Source organism: Henckelia pumila, chromosome 2 (genome assembly GCF_033568475.1).
Source record: "Henckelia pumila isolate YLH828 chromosome 2, ASM3356847v2, whole genome shotgun sequence".
Lineage (NCBI taxonomy): Eukaryota > Viridiplantae > Streptophyta > Magnoliopsida > Lamiales > Gesneriaceae > Henckelia > Henckelia pumila.
In genome coordinates this window covers 139,121,379-139,140,165 of record NC_133121.1, presented here as the reverse complement: position 1 = coordinate 139,140,165, position 18,787 = coordinate 139,121,379, and the positions used below count along the sequence as shown (strand labels likewise).

At 33.1% G+C, this 18,787-nt stretch overlaps 4 protein-coding genes across 4 annotated transcripts; 1 reads left to right on the top strand and 3 right to left on the bottom strand.

The window, feature by feature from the left end:
• Positions 1-2,870: 2,870 nt before the first annotated feature.
• On the bottom strand, positions 2,871-4,378 carry LOC140882370 (E3 ubiquitin-protein ligase CIP8-like). Its single transcript, XM_073288338.1, has one exon. The coding sequence runs from the start codon at positions 4,301-4,303 to the stop codon at positions 3,254-3,256; it is 1,050 nt and encodes a 349-aa protein (XP_073144439.1). The 5' UTR covers positions 4,304-4,378; the 3' UTR covers positions 2,871-3,253.
• Positions 4,379-7,595: 3,217 nt separating this feature from the next.
• On the top strand, positions 7,596-8,765 carry LOC140882129 (extradiol ring-cleavage dioxygenase). The gene has a single exon (XM_073287906.1). It carries the CDS (start codon positions 7,656-7,658, stop codon positions 8,571-8,573), a length of 918 nt encoding a protein of 305 aa, XP_073144007.1. The 5' UTR covers positions 7,596-7,655; the 3' UTR covers positions 8,574-8,765.
• A 1,119-nt stretch (positions 8,766-9,884) lies between these two features.
• LOC140883637 (protein disulfide-isomerase 5-1) lies at positions 9,885-12,394 on the bottom strand. Its single transcript, XM_073290187.1, has 4 exons — positions 12,136-12,394; positions 11,572-11,630; positions 11,292-11,467; positions 9,885-10,479 (listed from the first exon to the last, which is right to left on the bottom strand). The coding sequence occupies exons 1-4, from the start codon at positions 12,259-12,261 to the stop codon at positions 10,385-10,387; spliced, it is 456 nt and encodes a 151-aa protein (XP_073146288.1). The 5' UTR covers positions 12,262-12,394; the 3' UTR covers positions 9,885-10,384.
• Positions 12,395-15,675: 3,281 nt separating this feature from the next.
• Positions 15,676-17,713, bottom strand: LOC140884975 (vicilin-like seed storage protein At2g28490). The gene is made up of 5 exons (XM_073291884.1): positions 17,323-17,713; positions 17,058-17,239; positions 16,883-16,963; positions 16,361-16,792; positions 15,676-16,274 (listed from the first exon to the last, which is right to left on the bottom strand). Exons 1-5 carry the CDS (start codon positions 17,645-17,647, stop codon positions 15,816-15,818), a joined length of 1,479 nt encoding a protein of 492 aa, XP_073147985.1. The 5' UTR covers positions 17,648-17,713; the 3' UTR covers positions 15,676-15,815.
• Between the last annotated feature and the right edge of the window lie 1,074 nt (positions 17,714-18,787).

Genomic DNA, 18,787 nt, shown 5'->3' with positions numbered 1-18,787 from the left:
CTAAAGGTAGTAAATTTTTGGGTGATCGTGTGTTTGTTTGTATTTTGCATCTTTTACCGATCATTATATTATCATCACTTTTGGCGAGTTTTTTAGGTATGTTTGGGAGTGTTTTTACGTAGTATTTTTCAGATATTTTTTTACAAAATATATCAAATTTTAAATTTTTGTGAAAAAAAAGCTAAGAAGTAGTTTTAGAAAGTCTCCACAACATTATCTTAGAATCTTTATTTTGCGTTTCTATGATATTGTAGCAGTAGCGTGGTGTTCAACTTTTCTCACCGATCAATACTCTCAAGATAATCAAATCAAGCGGGTCTAATTTTCAAGTTCCTCTAGGAAATTTATCCATGCAAATTGCCGAGTAAAAAGTAGAATTTGCGTTTTCAATATCTTACATTGGAATCTAAGAACGTACAATAATTTTTTACAAAAAGAATTACGGGCACGGATGAGAATTATATCTCAGGAATAACTAGAACGAGGAATCACCAAAATAAATTTTAATGAAGGCGACAAGGCACTAAATGTTTATGTAACTATAATTTTTTTTAAAATTCCAATTTAGATAAATAAAAATTCGAATGATTGCTATTATATATAATTAACAGATGTTCACGAATATACTGATTGAACTCATTGATCTCATAAACAAAAAAAAAAAAATGTTTGATAGAGATTGGCAAACAATATTTGCCGTATTTCGAGAGGTCCACTGGAAACAACACAATCAACGAGAAATGACCGTGGCTCAATGGGAGGCATTTTAAAATATAAAATACTAATCTTTTTCACACACATACACGAGAATTGCTACTTAATTATCCTAAAGATACACCTAGGCTCCTTGTTTGAAAATCATTTTGGAATCGGGACTCGAGTGTGAGAAACACGTCCCCACTAAAAAACCAGAATACTATTTTAAGAAAGTTTTACTCAAATAAATATATTTATTACCCTTCGGATCTGCCGGAAAACAGCTATGTTCGAGTTGCGAGCATTTATTTAATTTTTTTTAATGAAACATTTATTTAATTTGAGGGAATATAATAACAAATCTTGACCAATAGATTATTTATTTAGATCGACCATTAGGATAATACTCTTAAAACAATTTGAACTATACCGTTGAGAACATACATATATTAATTAAATCAAAAGCTTAAAGTAATGAATGGGCCATGATTGGTGTAGTTTAGGTTTAGTTCAATCTACCTTGAGTGTATTACCTAACAATAAATTTAACAACCCATGATTTGTCATATCAATACTATAATATTAATTATGAATATGTGTTGAGATGTAGACCCTCAAATATATGATTTGAATATTATCCAAAAGGTCGTATCTCATTAACCATAAGTTTATTCTTATTATAAATAACAATCTTGCTAAATCTAAGGGATTGTGACATTTTATATAATCTCTTTCATTAATAATGTTCAAACCCAAACATATTTTTGCATTCAGTTCTTGTCAGAAAAGAAATGTTTGAACTCCCTAATTCAAACAAAATATTTCTGCACTCCTGACCTCATATATTTTTTTACGGGTGAAAATCAATACAAAATATTGAAGATATGATATTTGAGTACTAACTGGTTTAGATCTGGTATAAAAGAAAAAATTTTAGGTACAATATTTGAGCAACTTTATTTATATTGACACTTGCAACACATGTTTGGTTACTCAATAATCATATATTAGTACCAAATCTAAAACAATATATTAATATCATATTTTCAATATTTTTTGTACAGTCGTTCAATAAAAAAAAACAAATATGAAATTAATATCGATACTTGCGTATATATTTGAGTACTAAAAAAACATATATTAATATCAAATTTGAAATAATTTATGCTCAAATATCATATATTAATACTATATTTTCAATATTTTGTACCGACTTTCATCCAAAAACAAACATGTGGGACCAGATGATGCAAAAACATTTTGTTGCGGATCGGAGATCTCAAACAATTTTTTTTCGATTGAATCCAAAGTTATGTTTGAGTTTAAGGATTTAAAATAAATTAACTTAAAAAAAGAGAAATAATAATATTAAAAACGGAAACTAGATTTTGTATATATATATTTTTTAGAAATTTCGAATTCGGATTATTATTTACACATGAGAAACCAAATAACAAAGATTCAGCCCCCACTTACAGAGACGCACTGGGAATGGAATTTAGTTGAAGCAAGGAGGGGAAATTTAATGTATTTGTGCCGCAAAAGTTACGATTTCACGGCCCCGTACTAATATGAAAACAAGTTCCAAAATCAAATATCTCTAAAATCCCAGCACTGAAACAAACCTACAGTTTAACCAACAAAAGAGCAACAAAGAATGCAAATTCATTCACCCAACTAAATGATGATATCAATGTTTACAAAGCTTCGCTAACCAAGTATTCCATCTCCATTCACCCAACTAAATGATGTAGAAGAATTATAATAATAAAAAAAAGCAATGCCGTTTGCAGCAGCATTGGCCGATCTCTTGATATAGACCAAGTCTTCCACTGCTTCGCTCATCGTTAAATCTTTCTATGATTTGAAATCCAAATCAGCCCAAATTCAGTCATCCAAGCAGAGCCTTACAGAAATTACAAACAGTCATAAAACCAGCCCACATAAATTAGAAATCAATCCATGTGATATGTAAAAACCAATCTCATACATATCTAATATCTATAAATGATTTCGTTTGAAAAATAAAAATATGGGATGCTTGTTTACTCCCTGAAAGACGAAAGATATAAAAGAAAAATGAGAGAAAGATACACATTTACACTTCAACTAATAGCTGGAACCAAGTAATTTTTTTAATGACTGAGCCATATCAACTTTCTTTAAACTGAATAATATTTTAAACGACAAGTAATATTAACTTTGTTTTTAGAGAAAAGCAAACATTGTAGCCCCAATCATTCGTAGAGAGGTGCGAAGAGGGAGTATTTACTTCATTTTCCGCAAGAGTTTGGGTGTGGATTTTAGGCTTTACACATTTCAAAATGCACAAAACGAACAACTACTCAGCCTCTTGAACTAAAAACAGTAGCAAAACAAGAAGAAAAAAAAATTACAATGGAGAGAACTAGAAGAAGCCCATAGGCCATAACCATTTCACTGCCATAGCGATGGATGATTTTTTCCATCAACTTGGGTGCTGATTTTTCTCCGCTACGGCTGCCGAAGGCAGGATAACCGACTCCCGTTGCAGAACACAACAATAAAGAATGCAAATTCATTGCATACCAGAAGAACTTGCCAATAAGCCTGCCATCACCAATCTCTTCCTCCTCTCCTCTTCATACTCAGGGTCATCCGTAGGCAGCTCAAACCGACACACGGGACACGAATTCCGTGACCCCAGCCAAGGAACAATACAGTCACCATGATACTCATGCCCACAAGGCAATTTCTTGGCCATTTCCCCCACATTCACCATATCTTTGCATATACAACACTCCAATTCCTTCCCTTGTTCATCAATTACCCAACTCCCCAATCCCTCCACCGCGGCCTTGGCAGCTGGTGGCGCCCCACCTTTCCCTCCACCATCACTCTCTGCTAAATTCTGCACAAGTGCTTCGTACCCCGCAGCATCCACATAATCTCCCGGGTTCCCAACATATGTATCGAATTCCGGCATCTGTAATCGAACATCAATCGAATGGTCTTCCAGGCCCATCAAGATATCCGCCCAATCCAGAATCCTGTTGCGTCTGCTAGCAGCTCGACTGGCGAAGTTTCTAAGCCTCAGCCTCAGCACATCCCGTTGCCTTCTGCGCATCTGCTCTTCATCATTTTCCCCACCAACCTCACTTCCCTCACCTTCATCCTCACCGTCGGATCCATCTCTATTCTCGATCTCGCGCTGCTCAAGGTCACCATCCTCCTGGACTATGACCGATCGATCATCCTCCTCCTCCTCCTCCTCCTCCTCTCCCTCTTCGTCGTCTTCATCCCCGTTGCCATCACCCCACCAGTCCGGATCAGATCTGGCCGGGGGCAGGGCCGGGGGCGGCGCGTCCTCCTCACGCGCCGCCAGAGTTATGAGCCTCAGCATCCGTATGAACTCGTCACCGAAATTGGAGCGAAGAACCGGCTGGGAATCGGCGCGAGGTTCGTGCGCCGGAGTGGCGGAGGAGATGGGTTCGACGAATCCGTTCTTGCAGTCGGAGCAGACGACGTCGTGAAGATCGGCGAGTGTCTCGACTGAAACCCTCATGTCGCAGCTGTAGCACCAGTACTCCGATGGAGCCGGAGATCGATCCGAAGGGGTCTCAGCCATCTTGTTTTTCCTGAAAATGGTGGGCGGAGGAAGATCAGGATCGGTATTAGATTTTGTATTTAAGACAAATAAAAAATAAAATGTACTTTTTATATATTTCCAGAGTGCGTAATGGCAAACGTCATTAGAAAACAAGCCAAATAATATTAAAAAACATGTGTTCTAAAATAATTTGATTAACTCTTGTTTAATTTCGTTTAAACTTGAAATTTTTTCAAAACGATTCGTTTCGGCTAAAAATGATAAAACAAGGGGTAAAACACATGTTGATCATATTAACTATCATTAAATATGAATAAGTGTAATTTTTTAAAATACCAAAATTGATTAATAACACGAAGAAAGAACACGAATTATTGGATTTATTATTAAATAATGATAGCAAATAGCAATGTAAAAAAATGTACAATTTTGGGTAGTTAAATATAGCAATGATGAGTATATGCAATACATATTTAAGAATACTAATACAAATATTTTAAAGTATTCTAGTTGAATTGAGTTTGTATTTGTCTATTTGATGACAATTAATATAAAATAAATGATATAAGAAATTGAATTAGACTTTGAAAAAAAATCAATGCATTCCAGTTAAATTTATTATATTTAGAAATTATTTATTCCATTAATTTGTGTTAGATATTTAAAATTTTAGTTTAAATTAGAATATATTTTTTTTTTTTTACGTTTAAACTCGTATTAATACCACATACGCTTGCTTACTTTCACGTTTCAATGCGTTTTGCGCTTTTTAGAACATACTGCTAATTGATAATGAGCTTATTTTTATTATATTATTTTTTTAGAAATGTAGGAAACTATTAATTAATATAATTTTAATCCTTATATGTTATTTAAAACTTGAAATTTATTGGTTTAATATTAAATTTATGATAATTTTATCATTTTAATTATTATTTGAATTAATATAATTAAAATTTTAATAAAAGTTGAAAACGTTTTTTTGTGTTTAAACTCATAGTAATCTCGTTCAAACTTGAAAAACTTGAAACTTGATTTTCACATTTCGACGTGTTTCGCATCTTTTAGAACCTTGGTAAAATCTATATATATATCTATAGAAGACCTTATGATTTTTTGGTATGGTATGTCAATAAAGTAAAAATTAAAAAATTAAAAAACAAACCATTCCCTCCACTATTTCAATTTTTTTCCCTCCATAATGATTTTTTTTTCTTTTTAATTTAATTACTTCTTTTCTTCTCACTCCAACTTTTGTATTTATTATATTATATAATACAATCATTTTCATTGACAATTTTAATTAAAATATAATTTTATTATAAAAATAAATTATCTAGCATGCAATGCGTGCAAAAAATCGCTAGTATATATATACAAGTATACAAGTCTCTAAAAATAATAACTTTTATATTTTCTCGCTTAAACATCAATACTAGAAATAGAAAAATTAATTAATGATAGAAATAATTATTATTATTGTGGAGAATATTAATCATTGACAACTATTTGATACATATTCCGAGATAAAATGAATGGATATCTTGGATTTTAGATAGATGTTCAAGTTATTTTTTTAAAAAAATAATAATAATAAAGTATAAATAATATTTATAATTAAATTTTATAATTTAATAGGAGTTAAATAATTCAAGGATTCTTGTGCTAAAAAATATGTAATAATAACAAGTTTTCTCAAAATCACAATTTAAAAGAAATGAATTATAGAAATATATATTTATATATGTCACATTAAATAATTAAAAATAAATAACTAATAAAAACATAATTAAATGTTAAGCAAATTAATTTTTTTTTAAATTCAAATGTGAATCAACTCTTTGAAAATATAATTCTATACTTAAGTGTTTACTTTGATTATAACATGTCATTTATTTTGGTCTAGATTTTGAATTTTATTTTTTAAAATATTTTTTTCGTAAAATTTTGATAAATAAAATAAGTATGTGATTTTTAAAATTAATTTTCTAATTTATTTTTATTAATAACCAATTTACTAAATCAAGATACATATATTTATAGATGTCACATTAAATATTTATAAATAAATAACAAATAAAAACATAATTAAGTGTTAATCAAAATTCGATGATGACAAAAAAAAAAGGCAAAATGTCAATTTTCATTGAAACTTATCGTACTAAAAATATCAAACACCAATATATACAGAACTAAAATTGACATTTCGCCTAACTTCAACAATGAAAACTCAGATAAATCTCCAACGTATTTCAATTACCAAAATGATTTTCAAATGATTCAAATTTTATAAGGATTTGAAATTCATGACGATTAGAACTCGATTATATTGTTAATAAATATAAATATGAATTTGATTTTTTTTGGTAAATTATTTAAATAATAAAAATATATTTAAATCTATAGATTTAATTTAATTTTAATTATTTATTAAAACACTCATATTATTAATTTTTTGTACTAATTATATTAAATAAATTTTTAAATAGTCAAAATATTAAAAACATATTTTATTATAATCACTATTTATTTAATACTTTTTTTCAAAAAATTAATGAAAAAATTATGTATAAAAAAATCAAAATTTTAGCTAAAAAAATAATTATTTATTTCTCTGATATCAATTTATTTATTTACAATTCTTTAGATATTGGATGCCTTAATATAATTTTGAGTAACACTCTTATGAGACGGTCTCACAAATGAGACGGGTCAATCCTACACATATTTACAATAATAAGTAATATTTTTGACATAAAATATAATATTTTTTAATGGATAACCCATATAAAAGATCCGTCTCAAGAAAATGACCCTTGAGACCGTTTCATATGAGTTTTTGCCTATAATTTTTTAGTCCTTCTCGTTGAAATATATATTATGTGCAAACATAAATTTTAATCAAATCAATTTTTACATCTAAAATATAATATACAAATACATCTAATTAACATTAAAAATAAAATGTGTATTTTTTGTAACAAAGGGCGAATTAGAAAATTTACATAAATGTCACCGAAAATTGATTGAAATCCGATGGACATATATCAATTAAGCAATTAACAAAAGTTCGTGTACTAATTTGACATTTAACTAATAATTTGTATATAAAATTAATTTTTACTCATTTTGTATTTTATACAAATAAAAAATAAAATGTACTTTTTATATTTCGAAATTGCGTAATGGCAAACGTAGGGTAATAGAAAACAAGGCAAATAATATTAATAAGATTGGCTTAAAAAACGTGTAAAATTAAAATAATACAATTAAAAGATAACGCAGTTAAGCAAAAGGGTGGGGAAGGCAAGTTTGAGACGTGAAGAAAAGTCAACATCAGAAGAAAGGTGGGAACCCAAGCTCCCACGGAATGAACGCAAAATCTCTCTTCTATATATACGCCATCGGATGTTTGTGTTTCTGCCTTGTTTTCACACTGAAAGTTGCTAATCTCATTGAATCCAGGGATTTCTTGACCAAGAACGAGATGATGACAGATACCTTTTACATCTCCCATGGTTCGCCAACGCTTTCAATCGACGATTCCCTCCCGGCGCGTGGTTTTCTGAAATCGTTCCGGCAGAAGGTGTTTCCGGTGAAGCCCAAGGCGATTTTGATCATCTCCGGCCACTGGGAGACGGCCGATCCTGCGGTCAACGCCGTGGAAGGCCCCAGTGATACCATCTACGATTTCTACAACTTCCCGGAGAAGATGTACAAGCTCAAGTACCCGGCTCCCGGTGCTCCGAAATTGGCGATTAGGGTCAAAGAGCTTCTTTCCGAATCGGGATTCAAGCGCGTGGATGTGGATAAGAAACGGGGGCTGGATCACGGCGCGTGGGTGCCGCTGATGCTCATGTACCCGGAGGCGGACATCCCCGTTTGCCAGCTCTCCGTGCAGACGGATAAGGACGCCACCCACCATTTTGAAATGGGGAAGGCGCTGGCGCCGCTGAAAGACGAAGGTGTTTTGATCATCGGATCAGGCGCCGCCACCCACAATCTGCGGGTGATGGACCGCAACGCAGGAAATTCGGTGACACCTTGGGCTTATGAGTTCGATAATTGGATCAAGGAAGCTCTGTACGAAGGGAGGTATGAAGATGTGAATGATTATGAAGCCAAGGCGCCGTATGCCAAGGCAGCGCATCCGTGGCCGGACCATTTTTATCCGCTGCACGTGGCGATGGGTGCGGCGGGAGAGAATACGAGAGGTGAGCTTATTCACACCAGCTGGAGCGCTGGTACACTTTCTTATTCATCCTACAAGTTCACTGAGAAATCGTGAAGTACTTCATTGTTGTTTGTGATACTAAAGTATGAATGAAATGTACCTGTTTGATCTATTGTCTGTAATTTCTATGTCACATTTAGTGAACTAAATAATTCCCATTGTAAAGGTTTTCGTAATGCACAGTCAAGAATTTGTTTCTGTAGTTCTTGGCCAGCTTAATGTTAAAGAATTATGCAAAATTTGAAATTGTTTGGTCATACAAGTACTCGGCACTTGGGCAATATGTTTCTTTCTCTTCCCCACAAATCCCATTTCCGTCAGACATTAGAAGGATCTGTTGCTTAGCTTTATTTAATTGTATGGAGAAAGCTGAATTATGATTATATATCACGGGCAATTCTCCTTTGTACCTTACCTGGTTCTTGAGAAAATGCTCTAAGCAAAGAGTGAGAGAAAACAAGAATCACAATGTCTCCAGATCATCTGGAAAGATTTTTTATGCCAGGCTTCCAATTAACACTCGTGGTCATTGTGGGGTGGGATTCTTTGTTTCTGAATCCGCGCGATGTGGCTAGCTTTATGTTTCTTGATAAAAGTTTGTTGTTTTCTATGCAACTTCCATGAAACCTTAGGCCGCCAACATAGGCAGGATAAGTTCGTGCATCTAATATATTACTAGTGTACCAATATACGTGTTACGTGATTGTATAATATATTTTTTAATTAATTTGATTATATTTAAACTGTATTTTGAAATGTCGAAATTTTTTTTTTTTTTTAAAAAAAGAAACAAACGAAAAAAAAAACAAAAGTGTAATATAGATATGGACAATTTTGAAATAAAAAAAAAAAGAAAAGAAGGTTTCTAGACAAATTCTTTACATATAAGCTTAATATAGATATATAACGAGTAATGCCCACAACTCTGACGGGAAGCCTAAATTATAATCGCTTCGTCAGTTCGATATAACATGCTGAAAGACTAATAAAATTGCAGACATCCATTTATACTGAATCTGAAGTTTTTTTGAAATTGGATTCTCCTCAATTCGCGAGTAATATTTCCTTACAGTATAACGTCACCAAAAGCAAAATGACACAAACAGGACCCTTTAACTTCAAAATCCGAAGATGTTCTCAGCATATAAGAACACACGAGTCATGAATCTGTTTATGATATATGATCCTTTCATGAAAAAAAAAAAGCACACGAATCGGCTTTTTGGTTCAAGAATTACATTAAACGTTAGGCCGAAAAGGAGAAGCTGCTGTGAAATATTGTGCAATGGCAAACATTATAAAATGCGTTGAAAATAACAATTGCAACCCGTGAGTGAGAATGGCAAATTAACACGAAACCAAATCTCGAAATCAAACGATATTCTCAGCAAATGGGTTTATCAGGAATAAAACTTCGGTCACAAAATTTCAATACAAGAAACTCTTCCTGAACAATAAAATTCACTCCATTTTAATGTCTTTCAACAATCCGTGTCATGCAGCGCACAAAGCTAGCAAAGAACATTGCAATTGTATATCTGCTAGGATCCTCGAAATGACATCCATTACCAGGGTAACCATCTTCGATTGTCAAAGGTGACTATATCCAGGAATACATCCCATCACCACATCTAAATGTGATAAATTCGTCGAGCACAACCCAATTGTCAAAGCTTTTACATAGAAGTAGTCAATACCTTAAAAAATTTGCGACACCATAAGTTCTCGGCTAGGAGGAAAATCTCAATAACCGTGATATAGATAAAAGAATCTACACAGTGGCACGCTAGAAAATTCATGCATCCACTTGCTACCGAAGAGGGTAAGAGAAAAAAATTGGTCAAAATCAGCTTCATCGAGAAAGTTTACAATTCACTATCATTGTCAAGTTGTGATTTTGTAGCTGCCTTTTCTGTTTCTTCCAGAGCAAATGTTTTAAGTGATTCCACATTCCTGGCTCCTGAAACATTCAGTTTTTGAATCAACAAGTTAGGACTAGTAAGAGCTGAAATTCTTCAGCTCAAGAAACAAACTTTATTCATTTTGCAACTTTTTACGAAGGGCAAATGCATCACAAGTTCACTATAAAAGCACAAGGACTATTGATTTTGCGAATTATACGCTACTTTTGTAATCAGTTTTACACTTGCTCATTTCCCAAAACCGCTTAATATATTGAAAAAGCATTTCGAAAATCAAAAAAAGATGTTCAAAGCTGGGAAAAAAACTTGTGTGGTTTCATTTCTCTGAGATGATTTTATGGAACTATTCAAGAAATTTGAAAAGGTTTATCAAGCTAATGCATGATAAATCATTCCAACAATTTGTATGAATTATTTTTACAGATCGAGAACTTTTACAAGGTAGTCACTAGCTCATTCGTAGATGGTTGTGCAGACTCACGGGCCTGAGGTCTGGCAAATGGAGCAAGCATATACATTGATGATATGAGAGAATAAGAGTACACTATTCAATTAGGTATTTGCGTGAGTTTAGCATAATGCTTAGCCCATCAGAGAAAGATATAATTCTGAGCCATTCCATGAAGAAAGTGGATTATCCTCATTTCATAGCATCCCAAAGTCTAAAACAAACAGAAGGGAAAATAGATGGGTATCCTTGTGCTATTAGGGACATGCTTCTCAAAACAAACTTTAAACTGTCTTCCAGTCGGTTTAGCATCGAGGCGAAGGAAGTAATTAGAATAATAGACATCAAACAAGAAGTAACTAAACAGCCAAACCTTGAATATAAATTCAAAGAAATCAATACCTTGATATTTCACAACTTCTTCTCCATTGTAGAATAGCTTGAAAGTAGGATATGAGTGGATATCTACTTTAGTGCACACTGGTTTATTCGATCCACAATCAACTTCACCAATCTCAATCTCATCCTCGCCTTCCATCTCCTTTCCCAAATCCTCCCATAGTGTCCCCAAATTTTTACTGGTCACAAATTAAACCATTGTTAAACCAATAGCAACTGGATTCTAGTATTCACAGGCAGACTGTTCCTAAAGTTGAAAAAAGATTTCAAAATTGAAACTTACCAGTGCTTGCACCAAGGAACACAAAACTTCACAAACCAAGCGGTGTCTTTCTCTTGAACCTAAATTATACATAAAGGGACATTAAAACATAGAATTATTGAAACGCGGATTCAAAAAGATATCCAGAGTACAGAAATCATCTTCATTTTATATAAACATTCTCAATTCTTATATTTTCCATGCCTCCCTTTGCATTGCCTTTCTTTTATCTGGTGCCATTCACTATGCATTTATTTAAGGAGTGAAAAATGCAACAAAAGATGATTTTCGGAATAAAAGGTAAGACAATCTAAAAGTCAATTTCACAAACAAACATCAACTTCGACACAATAAGGGCATCGAGCAGATCATACTAAAGCTCAAACACTTCTGATATAACGGAACCAATAGTGCTAATATTTTAATTGCGCAAAACAGAAAATTCCAAATAAATTCATAGGAATACATTCAAGTAATCATCATATTACTCCAGATCTTTATTCGATGATTTCAAAGTAACGAAGCCACAAAGTATGATCATGTATAGAAAATCAGAATTAGAAACTTAAAAAGAAAATCTCTTACCTTGTCGTTAAAAGTATCGGTTGTTAGGGCAATAACTTCAGCTCTCGCAGAATCGTTTTTGGAGCATAAGAAAAACAAGCAGTACAGAAACAAGATTTGAAGAATATTGAAACGGTGTCGTATCATGGCTTACAACGGCGAGGAATAGATCGGCGTGGCGGCGGTTGGCGCTTACCAGTGAGCAATCCGGAGCCCTTAAATCGCCTGCGGAGACTTTGTTAATCCCGACCAAATCCCCAAACGACTATTTTGATTTTTGGCCTTTTTCTTTTTCTTTTTCTTTTTCTTTATTTCTTTTTTTTTTTTTGTTTTTTTGTTTTTTTTAATTACCGTCGCCCAGCAATTGTAATTTACTACTACAGACACTGAGACACGCCACCACTATTTTCTTTCTTTTCTTTTCTATTTTAAAAAAGAATTGAAGGAAGACATAGTTTGTTGAGTTTGTTCATTGTGAAACGATCTGACCGATCTTTATTTATAAAAAAAGTCAAATCTATTCATATTTGTGAGACGATCTGACAGATCTTTATTCATAAGAAGATTCAAACCTCTTTATATTTATAATAAAAATTTATATTTTTGACATAAAAAATAATACATTATCACATGTGACCTCTTTTAAGATACCCATCTCACAACAGTTTTTGTGTTATTTTATTGGATCTAAAATTCGATATCCCATCTCATATTTGAGATTTTAATGTCAAATAACTACACTTAATCTGCAATACACCACTAAAATTTGGCCGAGTTTTTATTTATTTTAATAATATCTTCAAGAAAATTGAAATAGAAAAACAAAAGAATATAATGTTAAAGATGGAGTCAGTGAGAGGTTTTTTAGTAGAGTTGTGGCTAGGAAAAGTAATTATAAAATAACATGTATAAGTGAAGGAGATGGGCAAAAGTGGAAACAAAAAACGATGTTCACACATAAGTGATTTTTCTAGATCTCTCAACTATTATAATACACTACTAAAATTTGGCCGAGTTTTTATTTATTTTAATAATATCTTTAAGAAAATCGAAATAGAAAAACAAAAGAATATAATCATAGATATTTCATTTAAATTAGTAAAAAACGCACACGTTTCATGTGTATTATAAAAATATATTTTTTTTTTCATGTGAAAGGTGAAGTGACCGACAGGTTTTTAGTGGAGTTGTGACTAGGAAGAGTAATTATGGAATAACATGTAGAAGTGAAGGAGATATGCAAAAGTGAAAACAGGAAAATTTGGTCCTACCTATGGGGTAATACCCCATGAATGGTGTGGATTTTTGTGATTGGTACAAATCATGTGATGGTGTCCACACATAAACGATTTTTCTTGGTCTCCCAAATATTATTATTATTATTATTATTATTATTATTATTATAGTAGATATTATAAGTTTTAAATAAAAAAACTTAATTTACCAGTATATATGCACTTAAAAAAAACTTCTATTCTTTGAAAAAAGAAAAAACTTCTATTCTCTCAAAATGCATTATAAACAATCATAGTAGAATAATTTTTAAATTCAAGGACCACAATGACTGTATATTAAGAATCTTACGTAAACAAAGGCAGAAATGCTATTGTTGTAGCCGATTAGCTAAATTTGCTGTTTCTTTCCCTGTATCTTTCTTATGGGTACCTGGGACTCTACCTTTGTGGATGGTTAATGGGACTCTGCCTTTGTGGATGGTTAATCTTGTAACTAGTACTATCAAATTCTAATAAAGTTGCAAGTTTTATTGTCAAAAAAAAAAAAAGGCAGAAATGCAAAATTACATAACTGGATCTCTCGATAAAATTTATATTTAAACGAGTTAACAATTTTTTTACCCATAAAATAGGCATATATGAGATTTTAAAAATAATTTTTTTTTACATCATATCGAAAATTTTTCTCATAAAATTTACCATAAAATAGTAACAAGAATTTTCGTGTTATCACAAATGTTCCAAGTCTATAGTACATATTTGATTTTATTTAAAAAAATCAATCAACTCATATATTCATTAAATAAATTACTTTTATTTTTATTTTTGTGCATTTACATTTTATTATCAATACTAGTATCGGGGTGTTATGTTTTTTAATTAATTTTATTTAAAGTAAAATAGGGGTAAAAGTAAATAAAAATAGCTAATAAAAAATTAAAAATAATATATATGGACATCAATCAATTATATATAAATGGCATTAATTCCCACCTAATTTCGAATTACCTGAGCATTGGCTCAGTGACAGGCTTGTTCAAACTTAAAACTTGGGATAAAACTGAAAAAAACAGAATCCAAAATTTTAATTCGGATAAAATGTTAAACCTGAAATTTATATAGTTTGATTTTTAGATTATATATGTCAAATTTGAATCGAATAAAAAATCAAAATTAATCAAATTTAATTTTATTTAGATTATATATTTTATGAGATGATATTTAGGATAGTGTTTAAGATTGCTTCTAAGAAGCACTTGAGTTTTTCCAAGTACTATCTTAGCGAATAAAGAATCATTTGAATTATTTTTAGTTGATAGTTGTTTATTTAATTCATTTGAACTTTATATTTAAGGGTTTTTGTTTTTATTAATAAAATATTCAAAAATTATATATATTATAGTATAAAATATTTTTTTAAGAAACAACAAACCATTTTGGTAAAAACCGAATCGAAAAAAAATCCGGATGTCACATATATATATATATATATTTAGTTCTAAAATAGAAAACGGAAAGATCCAAAAAAAAAAATAAGAAAATAAAAAATCAAATTAAAATCGAAAACGGAAAGATCCAAAAACTAAGAAAATCAAAAATCAAATTAAATCGACCGATGAATACCCTGTATATTGAAAAAAACTTTTTTTTGTTATTGATATTATTAAAAAATTAGATGGTATCACAATGTTTACAAAGCCGCTGATCGTTAGATCTTTCTATGTCTGAAATCCATACACCTTGATAATCAAGATATTCGTCCTTGCCAAAGAGTGCTTGCTTTGCAAGATGTGAATCAGTTGACTCCATTAACATTGCCTAAATTAATCGATTCCAAGGGAAAATCATCAAAATGATAATCAGTTACACTGAACATAATCAACAGTCCAATAATCTAACATTAATTAAAATTCAGTTTAAAACAATCTTACATAAATTACAAACAGTCATAAAACCAGCGCACACGTGTAAATCAATTAAAGCCAATCTCATACATCTATAAATGATTTCGTTTGAAAATATAAAAAAATAAAAATAAATATGGGATGCCTGTTCCCCGAAAGACGAAAGATATAATAAAAGAAAAATGAGAGAAAGATGCACATTTACGCTTCAACTAATAGTTAACCAAGTAAATTTTTTTGATGAATGAGCCATATCAACTTTCTCTACACTGAATAATATTTTAAATGACAAGTAATATTAACTTTGTTTTTAGAGAAAGGCCAACATCGTAGCCCCAATCATTCATAGAGAGGTGCGAAGAAGGGAGTATTTACTTGATTTTCCGCAGGAGTTTGGGTGTGGATTTTAGGCTTTACACATTTCAAAATGCACGTAACGAACAAAGAAGCAAGATGACAGTTCCAGTTTATTCACTTACATTCCAAAACGCACAAAACAAAACAAACAACTCAGCCTCTTAAACTAAAAACAGTAGCAAAAAAATACAATGGAGAACTAGAACTAGAAGCCCATAACCATTTCACTGCCATAGCGATCGATGATCTTTTCCATCAACTTGGGTGCTGATTTTTCTCCGGGTGGTGCTACGGCTGCCGAAGGCAGGATAACCGACTCCCGCTGCGACTCGAGGATCTCCTTTAGCCTATCTTCGCTCAACCCGAAAGCTGCCGCGAATTCTGGCCCTCTCATTGTGTTGAGCAAAGAGTTGGCTCCCGCCAGGAACTGAGGGCGGTTGTCACGGGCCGACGTCGTGAATCCGAAGAACTCGAACGGCCCGGTTCTTGACGCTATCTGGCAAAATGGGAAGTAGCGAGGTATCCAAAATACGTCGCCTTCCGTCACTTTGGCGTTCATCGCTAGTGTTCCGTTGGGGTAGACGATTTGGATCGTCCCCACTCCACTCAACACGATTCCATACTCGGTTGCTCTTGGATTCACGTGGGGTGCCATCATTGATCCCTATATAATATGTTCATTTCAACATTTTAGAGCTTAATCAACAAATATTTATGCAAGCTGTAGTTGTGATCTATATATGTAATTACCGCAGTGAGATTGACAAGATAAACACCGAAATCATCGTGCTTGAGGGGCGAATAATCGGACTCATCCAAAGCAATGCTCCACCCATAATCGTTCTTGAAGTCGGGCTTCCTATCGTAGATGTTGTAGGAATCCGGCCCCTTTCCGACCCTGCCACTCTTGTCCCCTCTCTTGCCCGACTTCCCAAACATAGACATCAAAAGCTTCCTAAAAGACCATGTCGGTGTCGCCGCCGCCTCCTCCTCTTGTTCGAAATCTCCTCCTCTGACGCTAACAATCCTCTTCATATGTGCAAGTTTCTCATCTCGTTCCATGTCCAAAAATTTGGACCACACGCTAGGCCGCGAATGGGGCTCGGAATGAGGCTCCGATAAGTACACAATGGGACCTTGATTTTGCCCCCTCAACAGTTCGCTCAATTCGCCTTCCGAAACCTGAAAAACCACACAGTTAATTCAATCATCGTTCTAATTCTATAATTGTTGGGAAATATGTAATTACTAAGATCAACCTTCACTACTTACATTGAATGCTGTTGACAATGTCAAAGGATCAAAGCCCGAAAGCACCGATCTTGGATAAGTTCCACCAGCTACATAGAAAGACTGCAAACAAACACAAAACACAATAAAAGGAATTAGCCTAGATTATTCGAATAATTTGCGAAATCATACGACGGGTTTATATATAAGTAATAACCTGGAAAGCATGCCATCCCAAGCTATCCGATGTATCTATGCTGCACACCACATGAAGCCTCTGCCCTTCCCCTGTATTGATCAAATAAAAAGCAGAGCCAGACCCAATTCGATAAATGTCCCCCATTTTCAAACTTCTTTCCACCAGTTCATCTTTGTATATATTCCCAACTCTCGCTTCACCTGCGCATGCACTCATATAGATTCAGCACACAAGAGCATGAAACAGAGAACCAAGATTCACATACATATATTTAATTACTCACCTCTGCGAATGAAGAGAATGAGGCTGGAATCCAGGTATTGAGGGATGAAAAGGCTTCTGGGCTCCATGGTAATGAAGCCAACATGCATGGGGCTGCTCAAAAATCTTCCTCCGAATCCCCTCACCACTTTCATGGCCCCTGCATCGGTCTTCACCACTTGCTTCGAATCCTGCAACACGAACCAGTCCTCTCCTTCCCGCCGCCCAGACCCACCCTCTGAACCACCGCCCTCTTCCCACTCCTCCTCCTCCCCCTCTTCTTCGTAAGAAACCGCCGTCGCCACCACCAGCAGGGCCAGGACAAACAGTGCCTTGGTCTTCCACATCGTTCCGATTGTAGCTAATTAATTTATGGGATTTTGAGGTGCAAGAGAAGAAGGAGAACGAGGGTGTGTTTATGTAGAGAGAAAAAGAGCACAGATGGCTGGCATGCATGTGTTGGTAAGCACGGTGGCATTTTCTGTTGAAGACAGCGGAGCGGTGTGGGTGAGAAATATCCGGTTCCCTCCTTGAGACAAGGTCATGCATCATCGACTTGTCAATTAATGAATTAATGAATGCTGCTCTTACAAAATTTTGCCTGTTGTAGTTTTCACTGATACCATAATGTTTTTTTAAAGGTAAACATGTTATTTTAAAGATTAACTTAAAGATTACCTTCAAAAAAAAAAAAAAAAAGATTACCTCCCCCAATACGTAAGAATTGAATTTACATTAAAATTTTGAAATGGCAAACTTATTCGAATTCATTCTTTTTTAAGATATATATAATATATAATATAATAATATAATATGCTAGTATGATAAATTTTTAAAAAAATATATTTTAGCTAGAATAAACAAAAGAAATAACGCATTAGACGACGACATGAATTACATTTATTTGATGTTATATGTTTAAAATTTAAATTTTGCGTGTCTTAGATTTTAAATATTTTTAATTTCTAATGTTTATTTATTTTTTTGGCATGAAATTTTTAGGTGATGATCTCGAGATGGATTTGGAGAAGAGATATCCGAGGACAGTTAGAAGTTTAAATTTATTATTTATTTTTGTTAAAATTTTATTTAAAACTGGACTGTGCCTCTTAGATAGTTAAGTATTAATGAGTTTTTTTTATACAACTTTTTGGGCTGGGTAGTGTAAGCCCAAAAAAAAAAAAATTGGAAAGAGAGGAGATGGAAAAAAAACAAGAAGAGAGAAAACGTGAGGTTTAGAGGCAGTAGAAGATGGAGCCGGCTACGGTGAGAATAGGAGGAGGATTTTCAATTCACTTGTCTTTTCGATCGGCTTCGAGCGTGCTCCAAGTACACTTCAATCGTAAAATTATTTTCGAATCATCTCCACTTCGGTTAAATGCAAGTAAAATCCGTTTTTTTAATGTATCGTTGAAATCATAGTAGTTTTTAAGGGATTTGTACATTTTTTAAGGATCTAGATGCGATTTGATGAATTATGTATATGC